Below are 12,781 nucleotides of genomic sequence, written 5' to 3'. Positions count from 1 at the left end.
TATGTAACTGTCTGTCAGTTTCTCCATCCATCCAGTTTTATGGACACAAGCTTACTTTGGATCAACTGAGTGCTCTAGTGTCAATTTAGCTTCCCACTCACTCATAAGGATGGGAGAGAAGTTGGTCGAGTTTGCATTTTACACTTCCCAAATCTATGCACAAAAATGCACATATTACATTTTACTAAAAATGCATCTGATGAAAATGCATACATGAGGCAAAATTGGGTACAAAAATGCACTTATTAGAAAAAGTGCGTGAGAAGACACATTCAATTTTTGTGCAAACTTTTAAGCGGGGAAAGCAAATGGATGGGATTACCTGAAATTAGGACTGGAGAAATGAGAAGCTGAGAAAAAGCAAATATTGACATCCCACCTCATGAACACCCCTTCACCCTTGAGAGGCCTTCTGCCTGGTTCCCTGTAGTTTCACTTCTGCAGTGAAGGAACTGCCAGAAGGCCCTTGGTGCTGGACCTCCGTGTCTGGGCTGAGCAATAGGGGTGGAGACACTCCTTCAGGTATACAGGGCTGAAGCTGGGAAAGGAAGAGGCAAGCTTTGGAGCAACTGCCCCTTCAGTAGCTGACAGATGGATATATTAAGCACACAGCCCTGATGCTACTCTCATGTTGTGGCATTTTTACTGTTTTCTCTCTTTACAGCTTTAGACAGTCATTGGAGACATGTCTCTTTTCCGTGGGCTTTTGAACTCTTATTGTTAGGGCACTTAACCCACTCCAGGACCTTACAGTGAAGATCAGGTAACAAATATAATAAATACTACTATTAGTAGTAGTAGTAGTAGTAATAATACTAATCTTCCTTAGACAGAGATACTGTGGTTTCCAGGTCTCATAATTTGGGGGTTTGAGTGTCCTTGATGGGGTTGCACTTCCTCTGAAAGTACAAGCATGCTGTTTATGAGTGCTCTTGGAACCACCTTTGTCCATCAAGGCCCAGGTGACCTCCGTGGCGAAGGGTGCTTATCATCTGCTTTAGCTGGTGAGTCAACTGCACCCTTCCTGAACAGGAAGAAGATTCTGCACTTTTGGATTGGTGCATGAGAACTGGACAAAGGAAGACAGGATGCTCAAGCTGGGCTCTTAACTCTCAAAAGTGGAATGTTCTGCAGTGCGGGTCTCTAACTTCAAACCGCAGCTAGCTGGTACCAATCAGCCTGGTTTGAATTTCAAGCAGGATATGATAATGTGTCTCTGCCAGCCCCAAAAATTAAATGTTATTTATCCATCCTTGAAGAAAAAAGAGGGTATCAAAGAAGCTTACATATAGCTTGCAGGCAGCTTATAGGGTCCTGACCCTGCTAAGCTTCAGCAGCCAAACTGCATGCCACATGGCTTTAGAGTCTTGACCATCCTTTGAGATGTCCTCTTTTAACTTATGATGCTTAGTTTCTGTTTCTTTTTGATATAATTTACCTACTGTGAGCCACATGATTAATATGAGGCTAGTAAGAAAGTGATGTAGTTCAGTGATCAGGGGACAGATCCCCATGAAAACTGGGAAAGGCATTTGCCCCACTTCACCCCTGCAGATTGATTTGGGGTACAGATGAAGGAAATAATGGGTGTCTGGGCCAGCCCTACCACTAGACAGAATGAGGCAGTCATCCCAGGCAGCTGATCTTGAGTGACATGAAAAGGCAGCAGATTGTTAGTTATTTCATTTATTATTAGTATTTATTATTATGTAGTTCGAAAGCACGTCAAAGTGCAAGTAGATAAATAGGTACCACTCTGATGGGAAGGTAAGCGGCGTTTCCATGTGCTGCTCTGGTTTGCCAGAAACGGCTTAGTCATGCTGGCCACATGACCCAGAAGCTGTACACCGGCTCCCTCGGCCAATAAAGCGAGATGTGTGCCGCAACCCCAGAGTCGTCCACGACTGGCCCTAACAGTCAGGGGTCGCTTTACCTTTATTATTATGCACTGCTCCGCTCTCCAAGTGTCAAGATGTCCCTGTGCTTAGCCAGGGGTTGATTTCATTAGAATGAAGGTCAATGGAGATTACAGGATGCATGGTTTTAGTTACATGTATTTAGTTAACACTCCCAACAGATTTTGCTTCTCCATCTCTAGGCACTGTGATCATCCACAAGGATTTCCATATGGTGGGGTTAGTGTTGCCAGCCTCCATGTCATGTTTGCACACATCTTTGTAATGCAGAGTTGTTCTTCCAATGGGCCTGGTGCCTGAAGCCAGCTCCCCATAGAGCATGTTCTGTGGACACGACCAAGCCAGTTGTAGACATTGCTGAGACAGGAGTGTGAACATGGTGGGAATCTGGGCTTGGGAGAGTACATCTTTGTTCGAGACTCTGTCCTGCCATGTGATGCCCAAAATGGTGGAATACACCCCTATGACTCTACCAACAGAGGCATTTTATGACTCTATGTGGTTCTCCATTAGTGGAGCCATCCATTTTATACCCACTGAAATTTTGTCCACAAGTACAGGCATTATTTCCCTCAAAGAAGTTAATAGCAGTCACTGAGTGCACTGGGGTACCTGGAAGGTAGTGAATAAACCTGGCCACATTCTGTGGTGACCCTCTTGCACCAACTGAGAACATGGGGTGAATAGTTTCTCATCTCTAGCAAAGAGTACACAACTATGACTTCTTACTAAGTCTTACATCTGTCTGTCTGTCTGTCTGTCTGTCTGTCTGTCTGTCTGTCTGTATGCATACGTTTTCTGTATTTAATTTGGAGATGGCCAAACTCAAGACGTCATCTTAAGTAGTTTTTTTAAAAAAACACACAAAAAACCACAAACCCAACCTTTTCCTCTTTTGAGAAAAAGAAAGAGGTTTTGAAAGATAGGAAGGTTTGCCGCATTTTAAATGCATTTGCTCTTGTGAAATATTCCCCACCCCTTTCAAACCTTCGCATACCAGAACACTCAGGAAGCCAGCTGTCAACAGAGTGACATGTCAGATATGAAGTGGCTCTACAGCTGGTTCCTGTCTGCATGCTGGGAAGGCATGTGGAGGCATTTTTTTCAACTGCTGTATAACTTTGACAGTCTCACAGTTAAAATGATGTATCATTCTTATGCCTTTCCTCAGTGGGCACTTCAAAGTGCATTAGAAACTCCAAGAGGAGTGCCCTATTGTTAATTGTTTCTTTCAGATGTACATTGGGACGTACATGGCTAAAGGAGAGAGGAACAAAAGGGTTCCGGTGGCCTCTTTGGAAAACCCCTGTGCAGCTCAACCTGAGTCTGACCTTGAAAGGGTTTCCTTTATTCAGAAAACTGTGCTCTTCACTCCATTGCCCTATTGTCATCCAGCGGCAGGGGAACGGGGTCTCTAAAGGAGGGAATGTCGGCACATCAAGAACAACTTTCTGCAGCAGCATGGAGTATTTAGCTGGGGGTCTTAAAACATTAAATACATCAGGTCCTAAATAATAATGCAAAAGGGAATGTGATGTTAAGATATAGCATGGGATTGCATCCCTACTGGTGTTTTTTCATACATGTTGCTACTAATAATCACTCAGGATCTGGCATAAGTTTGCTGCGATCTGTAAAACTTGTACCTCATTAAACTTTCTTGCAATGACTCTGGGCAGGAGCTCATTCAGCCAAAAGCATTCACGGTTTTTCGCCCCCCCCCCCCCCAGCAGAACTGAATGGTGCTCCAGATTTTTCAGTGATTGCTTGAGAAGTATATGTAATGAATGTATGAATCCAGAAAAAAACATCACAGAAGCAGGGCAAAAATGACACTAAAGAAGCAGCAAATAGGGGAAGCGATAGCAAAGAGCGGGATTTCAAAAAGGTAATTTAGCAGGACGTATTTCTGCCTACTGAAAAGTTTGACCTGGAAGTCAAAATGAGGTAACATTCTTTGCAACTCTAGCCTGACCACAGATTTTATACCACCTCTCTTCCAATGTACATAGCATGTCCCTCCTCTGATTTCCAGCAACGGCTATTCAGAAGCAAATTGCCTCTGACTGTGGAGGCAGAGTAAAAAAAGTAAAAGGTAAAGGACCCCTGGACGGTTAAGTCCAGTCAAAGGCAACTATGGGGTTTGGCAGCCATTTCGCTTCAGGCTGAGGGAGCTGGCGTTTGTCCACAGACAGCTTTCTGGGTCATGTGGCCAGCATGACTAAACTGCTTCTGGCGCAACGGAACACTGTGATGAAAGCCAGAGCGCACAGAAACACCATTTACCTTCCCACTGCAGTGGTACCTATTTATCTACTTGCACTGGTGTGCTTTCAAACTGCTAGGTTGGCAGGAGCTAGGAAGAGCAATGGGAGCTCACCCCATCATGCAGGTTCGAACTGCCAACCTTCTGATCAGCAAGTCCAAGAGGCTCAGTGGTTTAGACCGCAGCGCCACCCGCTCCCTATAGGAGGCAGAGTATAGCCATTGTGAACATAAAGATAGGACAGGCTCATCACAGCTATCTGCCAATCACCCATTCCCACCACCCTTCTGAGTAATAACCCTCCCCACCTTCTCACTATATAGAGGGATCTGGCAACTTCTGTTTCAGTGTATCTGAAGAAGTGTGCATGCACACGAAAGCTCATACCAAGAACTAACTTAGTTGGTCTTTAAGATGCTACTGGAAGGAAAAAAAATTTTTTGTTTTGACTATGGCAGACCAACACGGCTACCTTTCTGTATAAAGATAGGAATTATTGACTTTTTTCTTCAGTGTAAACAGCAAGAGGCTTTGGCATAGCATTCCCGTTATTAGGCATCTCAGATGTTCGGCCCCTTGCATAAGCCAAGACAGAAGCAATGAGCAGCTGGTGTGTCTATTGCTGTTCAAATTGGGAGGCAGAATGTTATCAAATCTATTGCCTATCCGGTGGTGTAGACTAGCTTCCAGACACTGTTGAGAAGAACTGCTCTAAGCAAGCCCACAAAAATAGCAACCTCTTGTCTGTACTGCAGCTTCCAGCTAAGGGTCACTGCTGTTGAAATAAATGCTGGAAAAGGAATTAGAACATTAAAATAACAATTGTCATAATTTGAAATTATTCAAGTTAACTTTTCTTTTTCCATGGTGAGAGAAAGATTAAATGCTTCACCAACAGTTTGGGGTCGGTATGCAATTGCACAACCTACTTCTTGACATTCCAAAAAGGTTATGTGAGTTTATCCTTAATTTGTGGTAATTAACTCCAATCCAAACTACACAAATTGCCAACCAATTCATAGTTACACAGTGCTCTAAGGGGACAAATATCAAAATAAATAAACAGTTTTGACTCAAAGGGAGATGATAAATTTTAATTATCCAAAATCTAGGTATATTATCTAGAACTTTTATAAATGTTCACAAAATAGAACACTACAGTCCTATGTACTTCATTAGGAGTCAGCTAATTAGGAGTATGCTCCATTTATATCAATGAAATTTGCTTCTGAAAAAATAAGGTTAGGATCTGTATGTTAGTTTAACTTATTATTTCTAAAGCTCTTCTTATATTTCAACTTCAAGTCAATCATATAGAGCTGTTGTTTTTTTTAAAAAAACATTGGTTGACAAGCTAGTGCCCTGGTGGGGTACAGCTTTTGCTGCCCTGATCAGCATCAGTATCTGAGTGTTCATACAGAATTTTATATAACATGAAGTCCACAGTGTGTGTGCTAAGACTGAAAAACACTTGGACTCCTGTCTGCTCCAGTCTCAGTTGTGAGTGGACGTACCACATTGCAAGCTGGCTTTATTCCTGAATGTCTAGCATTTCTGAAATTCATTCAGGGTAACTTCACTCTCCTCCCACTGCTATTCTTAAAGATCTCTGTGGGGATAGCACACAGTGTGGGACTCCCAGGTTTAGCATGCTATTAAGTTATTGCCACCCCTAAGGACAATCCTGCAAGGAGGATGAGGACTCACATAACTCTGAATCAATAAAGGAAGCAGCTCAATTAGCATTTCACATGCTTTTCTTCCCTCTCTTCTTACCTTCCCTGCAGTGGGCATGCTTTCCCCTTAAAGGATTGTCCTGTTTCTGCTCCTTGCCAGCGTTGGCAGGGTGACAGTAGTCGAGTGTGCAAACTTGTGCTATTGTCCCTGGGCCAGGGGGAGTCATGGAGACCCACTAATATGACACAGGAAAATGTTTGCTGATGGCAATTCTATGGGCTTTGTCTAACTCTTTCTCCATCATGACGACTCGATTTAAGTCTCTAACTGTTTGACTACAGATGCAAGAGTACTATCCAACTCCATCCTTTTGTCCCGGTGGTTTGAATGGGTAATTCAGCTTTTGTGTGGCTCAATTGAGGGGGCAAACATAAAGACAAGATTCTTGAGCGCTCAAGCTCCTTTTCCATGGATATCTGCACATCTCTTTAGAGATTTGTTCCATTCCTACCTTTTTCTGACATCACCCTCCCTTTGGTGGATTTTTTATTTGGGGGGGGAGCAGAGGCCCCGATCAAGAACAGTTTAAAAAGTAGGCTAGCCAGGTCTTCGAAACTAGCATTGTCCAGTGTTACTCAAGCATGGCTACTGCCAGCCTTCAGACAGCTTTGGAGTAGTTTAGAGAAAAGGGCCTCAGCAAACTTGCTTTACTCATCCTCAGCATATCATGTTTGATTGTGTTTAAGAAAAGGGGGGCAGGGGGGCTGGAAAGGGGGGAATGGTAGGCATCACAGGGAAATGATCGTATTTATTAGCTGTCTTTCTGTGGCTGTCCCCATGGTGACAATTTGTGATGGCAAAGAATGTGAGAACGGGGAGCCTAATGCCTGATTGGGATGCTTTGTATTTGGCAAAGTGGCTTCTGATTGGCCTGAGAAAGCCTCCTAACTAGAAGGACTTGATATTCATTCAGTTTACTCAAGTGCCGCAAAACACTCACAGGGTCCGGCTGCTTCTCTAAAGGTTGGTAGTGTCTAACCTATGTAACAAGATTAGCTGGTGAGCTTCTTCTCTACCACAGAGTTACAGTAACACTCAATATTTAAGAGACAATCTAGCTGGGAGGGTGTGTGTGTTTGACTTATCGAATGCCAAGAAAATGATGCATAGATTTCTAATCAGTGGTTAAATGCTACCTGTCTAACAAGATTGACGAGTGGGGCCATAGTAGTAGAAAATGATGACTGTAAGACTGGGAGAGAGGGGAAGGAATATGTCAGATAGGGTATGAGTGTATGCATCAGTGGCGAGTTTGTAAAAGGGTTGCAAAGAAATGTGTGTTTAGCAGTACCTTCACAGTGGTCCTGATCTACATGGGAAGAAACAAGCATGTAAGACAATACTTATATTTGGCTAGTTATTGGGACCAAATGCATGTTTATCTAAAGTTATTGTCTCAAGTGCCGCTTTTGTATTTTGCATAGAGTAACCTGAATGTGTGTGCATGAGAGAGAGTGTGCATGACACAATTGTATTTGGGTATCGGAATGGAGCTTTTAACAGCTTTGTGGATAACTATGTGAAGCAGCTATCAATGGCATGTGTGTCCAATGTGTTGTCCAATCAATGGAATGTGTGTCCATGCACACACACACAAAAACAACCGTGTATAATAGATGTGTGAGACACAGAACATGTCAATATGTTGGGCATTTTCATAAGCGACACTAAAAGCACATCTTTGCTCTCTTGCCCTAAGTATTCGTGTAGATGTCAGTAAAGCAGCACTACATCAAAATAGGGAAGAGTTTTTTCTTTCTTTTTAACACTGTAGATAACATATGCAGAACCTTTTGCGGGAAAGGATAAGAAGGTTTTTAATGTACATGCAACAGACCTGCAGCACAAACCCATGCCACTTCTTAACATCAAACTAAACGCATCTCCACTTTGCATGTGGCTAAAAACAAACAAAAGGGATGCCACCTTCTACTTTCACACGTTATGGGAGACACACACATGTCCTGAATCCCATCCCGGCACGTGCATTTATAGATGCTCCAAATGCATGGTGTGTGCAAAAGGGAAATGTGAAAATGTGCGTGTCGGGCATTTTATCTTCGCAAAGGTTCTCTAGCGTGTCTGCCTTTGTCCCTTCCCTCAGGGGTTTATGCCAAGGGCGACTCGTCGTCCCCCTTAAGCCCAGCCTAGTGGTTCCCACAGACCACTTGAAAACTGCAGTGTCTTGGAGGGGCCGCTTTATTTATTTATTTTTATTATTAGCCTGCTGTATCTGTTGCAATGATCCTCGCTCGATGCTGCATGATTTTGAATTGCCTTTTCACAGACACTCTGCAGACCGCTGGGGGTGGTCCATGGACCCCAGTTTGGGAACCACTGGCCTAGCCTGAGCATCATCATCACCTGCCGTGGAACTCGGGGTTGCCGAGCCGCGCTGCCCGGGGAGCGCGGGAGCCGGATCCCTCCTCTTCATGGACGGGCCCTCCTCCCCGGTCCCGGAGCTGTGAGAGATGGCCTCGGCCGACAGCGAGGTGAAGACTCTCCTCAACTTCGTCAACTTGGCCTCGAGCGACATCAAGGCGGCCCTGGACAAGTCGGCTCCGTGCCGGCGCTCCGTCGACCATAGGAAGTACCTACAGAAGCAGCTCAAGCGCTTCTCCCAGAAATACTCCCGCCTGCCTCGCTGCCACCATCACCACCACCACCTGCAGCAGCAGCAGCCTCAGCCCGCCAGAGAGCGGAAGGCGCCTGAGGAGAGAGCGCGAGGAGGCCTCGAGGCTCCTGTCGGCCGGGGCGAGAGAGACAGCAAGGCCTGCAAGGCCGCAGAGCCCGGCGAGCAGCAGCAGGGCGTCTCTGAGGCGACCGCTAGGCCCGACCAAGTGCCCATGAGGAAAAGGCAGCTGCCCGCCTCATTTTGGGAAGAGCCCCGGCCAGCTCCGGGCCCTCTGGGCGGGAACGGCGTCGCCTTCCCGGCGGGAGCCGCTTCCAACTCCTCGTCACCGTCGTCGTCGTCCTCCTCCTCCAAGGACTTGCCCGTCCTTGAGGCAAAGAAAAGTAAAAAAAGCCCGGATGACGGGACGGTTAGCGCTGCCGAGAGCCCGCCGGGAAGCAGGCCGGACGCTGAGGCCGCGCAGGTGCTGAGCGCCTGGAGCTGCTGTCCATTTCAGTACCACGGACCGCAAGCCTCTCCCGGCGTCTACCCGCCGCCGCTCGCCGCCTCCCTTCCGCCGGTAGGCCCCTTCCCGGGCCTGGGCCTGTGGAGAAAAAACGCGGCCTCGCCGGCGGAGGGAGAGCCCTTCCGCAAGGCGGGCGGCGGCGGGGCAGGCCCGAAAGTGCACCGGCCGGTGGTGTGGAAGCCCATCCCCACCAAGCCCGCCGCGCCGCCCCCCATCTTCGGCGTCTTTGGTTACATCTAGGCCTGGCGGGCCTGTAGTCGCCGCCGCCTTGCAAGGGCCTCGCCTTTCGCTGGACCGTCCGCAGCGCCGCCTCGCCGGCGATGGAGGGAGCGGGGACAAAGGCCTGAAAGAATGGCCGGCCTGATTCTGCTCTCCCTCTCTTGTGTGGGGCGAGAATCCGGACCCTCGCAAGGACGGACCACCCGCGTTCTCCCCCTGGCTGGGTTGGCCAAGGAGGCATCAGGAACAAAAATCATGATGGTGAATTTATTCAGGAGTTGGCTACCTTTCTTCCCCCTCCTCCCCCCGTACAGTTGCAGAAGAGGATGTGCAAGGAAAGTGCAAAGCTTCACTGCCACTAATATGGGCTTCTGCAAACGAGAACTGCGTTCCTCCTGGCATGTAAATACCAAGGGCACTAAAGCAAATAAAAAGCCAATGAGTTCTTTTCTTTGAGTTTCCACCCTTCAAATGCTTTCAGATGGGGAAGTATTTGCCTTCCTGTCCGCAAAACAAAGATGAAAGGGAGCTGCTTTGCTTCTCCTGCATGTATGGCAATTGCTCTTTCCACCTGTAGTTGTTGAGTCTGATATCTAGGCCAGGGATGGGGATGTTTGGGGCTGAATATGGCCTATAAGGAGGTAGTTTGGGGCTGAATATGTTTGGTGCTGAATATGGCCTACCAGAATATGTCTGACCCTGGAGGTTCTCCTTAGCCCATTCTGCTCACCACAGCCCTACTCTGTGCTTCCCTCCAGGGTTTCAGATAATCTGGAATGTGTCATTGAATGTAATGATGCCTCTCGCTTGCCTGGATGGAGATCCATGCATGTGTAGAAGAACATGAGGCTTTTGTATTGCTGGAATGCAGCCAACTGGCATATCCAACTGGCATGCAGCCCCCCAAAGGTTGCTCATAAGAGAATGTGGCCCTCCAGCTGAAAAAGGTCCCCCACTCCTGTTCTAGGGGTGATTCCCAGCTCTGCATGATTCTCTCTGGGTGTTTTTGTCAGCTTGAAGCAAGTGGTCTTGCACTGCTCTCACCAGGCATCCATTGCACACTTTGGGATGAGAGACTTTCCATCACAATATGCGTTAAAATCTTTTTATCACTGACAAGTAACGTATGCCTTTGGAAACACACGTCTGTCACGGTGGGAAGGGGGCAGACTAGAGGCAGAGGATGTGCTTTGTATACAAAAACCTAAGACTTAGGATCAGTCCCTACAACTTACAAGTAGAAGGATCTCATATAGCAGGTATAAAAAAAGATCTCCAGATGGTTGAAACCTTACAGACTGTTGCCAGTCCACGCAGAACATACTTGGCTAGACCAAATAAAGCTGCTTCATATTTGCAAATAAATGTTTGGGGGAGCAGGGAGGTGGGGAGAAAGAAGTGATTTATGTAATGTTGCATTGCACGTTATTGGAGAAAGTGCCATGTATACAACCACTCAATTCTTTTGCTGGATATAATGGCAGTGGCAGTGTTGGTTCTGAGTGAGGTTACAACCAGGTCCCGCTTGCAGGCTTCCACTAGGCATCTGGGTGGCCACAGTGAGAAGAGAATGTTGGGCTTTGAGTTGGTCCATTGGAGCTTTTATGTTCACTGTCTACCTTTTAAAAGCAAGAGTTGCATGGACCTCTGGGACACGTGTGGTGCTGTGGGTTAAACCACAGAGCCTAGGACTTGCCGATCAGAAGGTCGGCGGTTAGAATCCCCACGACGGAATGAGCTCCTGTTGCTCGGTCCCTGCTCCTGCCAACCTAGCAGTTCGAAAGCACATCAAAAGTGCAAGTAGATTAATAGGTACCGCTCCAGCGGGAAGGTAAACAGTGTTTCTGTGCACTGCTCTGGTTCACCGGAAGCGGCTTGGTCATGCTGGCCACATGACCTGGAAGCTGTACACTGGCTCCTTCGGCCAATAAAGCGAGATTAGTGTCGCAACCCCAGAGTTGGCCACGACTGGACCTAATGGTCAGGGGTCCTTTTACTAGCTTACTAGCAAAAGAGCCCTAAATTTTATGGATTTGGCTTTGCTCACTAATTCAGTGATATGAACCAGTTCTCACCAAAACTAGACTAGCTTAAACAGATTGGGAAAAATGGGACAGATGTGAGTGCCCTATGAAGGAGGAATATATTTAAATGGGGGGAAATTATGGTGGATAGATCTGTCAATGGCTACCAGAAATAATGGCTAAATAGAATTCCATGTTTAGAGGCAGCAAGTAACTGGATACTAGTTGCCACAGAGCAGCAGTTGGAGAGAGCTGCTGTCTTCATGTGCTGCTTGTGAGCTGCCCGGAGCCATCTGGTTGGCAACTGTGAAAAACAGGGTGATGTTAGATGCATTTTTGGTTTGAACTAGGAGGTCTCTTCTTACATTTGAAAGATTATATGGCTCTTGCAGATACATGACCTAGTCCCTAGAGGGCTTTATCTAAGGTGTTCTCTTAGAGCAGGTTTGTAAACAGCAACTTTCTTAATCACCTGTTGCGAGTCAGAATTGGCTATAGGTGACCAAGCAGGGAAACTATATAAATTGAAACATAGTCTGCATACTCCACTGCTACACTGTTTAATGCTGAATAAAATAATGGGGTCAAGAGAAATAGCACAGGCGCCATTTAGGAAGGGTGATAGGCAGTCCCTTCCCTTTTCATGTTTCAGACCACATGTGATTATTATGCAGTATTTTAAAAATGTTAATAACCACAACCTGTGTTCTTGAAGCACACCGTATTTTTGCAATTTAATCTTTAACATATCCTAGACTCTCCATTTAAGCCTGGTTATCAATCTTGCTTTTGAAATACCAGAATCATGAAATGTCTTGCAAATCTTTAATGCTCTTGTGTGTGAAGGTAGCTTGAAACTTTCCAGGGACTCTTTTTGAGAGCATATGCTCTTTAATTAGTTAATTGTTATCTTCTAGATATTAACTATAGCGAAAGTAAATAATAAGAGTCGTGCCTTCACTGACACGAGGAATGTAGACTTTACTAGAATGTCATGTATTTACAGAAACAGGACAGTCGAACTGTGACTGTAAGCCAGCCAGCACTGTTTGCAAGCTGTTATCCATTCAGAGTAGACTTTAATCAGTTGCTGCATGCCTCAATGACTGCACAGGTGTCAAATTGTGTGCCCTCAAAAAGCAGCAGTGAGGGTTAAAATCTGTCTTTTATATTATTCTTCCTGCACCCTTTTTGAAGTTACTTAGCAGGACAAAGCAAGTGTAAGAGCTGGCTTGTAAACAGCCACTTACCTCATCACCTGTGATGAGACAGAATTGAATATAGGTAACCAGGCAGAGAAGCTTTTGTAAACTGAAACATTTCTCTTTCTTTCAGTCTGGCAATGTGCCACAAATGGCTAATGTACGTATATGTGGGCAGGCTAGTAAACATTTGTGGACTGATAACTTTGGGGAATTTATTTCCCAGGCTGTTCCAGTGTGCAAGAAGAATTATATTTCATGCCATTGTATTTTGACTTAC

The 12,781-nt window shown here is 45.9% G+C and overlaps 1 protein-coding gene across 5 annotated transcripts; it reads left to right on the top strand.

Annotated features, from left to right (window-relative positions):
* The first annotated feature begins 6,160 nt into the window (after positions 1 to 6,160).
* FAM181A (family with sequence similarity 181 member A) lies at positions 6,161 to 9,723 on the top strand. 5 transcript variants are annotated; one of them, XM_053376184.1, is made up of 2 exons: positions 6,161 to 6,250; positions 8,207 to 9,723. In XM_053376184.1, the coding sequence occupies exon 2, from the start codon at positions 8,391 to 8,393 to the stop codon at positions 9,294 to 9,296; it is 906 nt and encodes a 301-aa protein (XP_053232159.1). In that variant the 5' UTR covers positions 6,161 to 6,250; positions 8,207 to 8,390; the 3' UTR covers positions 9,297 to 9,723. The 5 variants fall into 5 exon arrangements, with proteins under 5 accessions (XP_053232159.1, XP_053232133.1, XP_053232142.1 ...); XM_053376158.1 differs by lacking the exon at positions 6,161 to 6,250 and adding an exon at positions 6,784 to 6,882; XM_053376167.1 differs by lacking the exon at positions 6,161 to 6,250 and adding an exon at positions 6,813 to 6,882 and having other exon boundaries at positions 8,143 to 9,723.
* The last annotated feature ends 3,058 nt before the right edge of the window (positions 9,724 to 12,781 follow it).

The sequence above is a fragment of the Podarcis raffonei genome, chromosome 1, assembly GCF_027172205.1.
Source record: "Podarcis raffonei isolate rPodRaf1 chromosome 1, rPodRaf1.pri, whole genome shotgun sequence".
Taxonomy (NCBI): domain Eukaryota; kingdom Metazoa; phylum Chordata; class Lepidosauria; order Squamata; family Lacertidae; genus Podarcis; species Podarcis raffonei.
The sequence above is the reverse complement of the archived record's forward strand: the minus strand, read 5'-3'. Positions and strand labels throughout refer to the sequence as shown.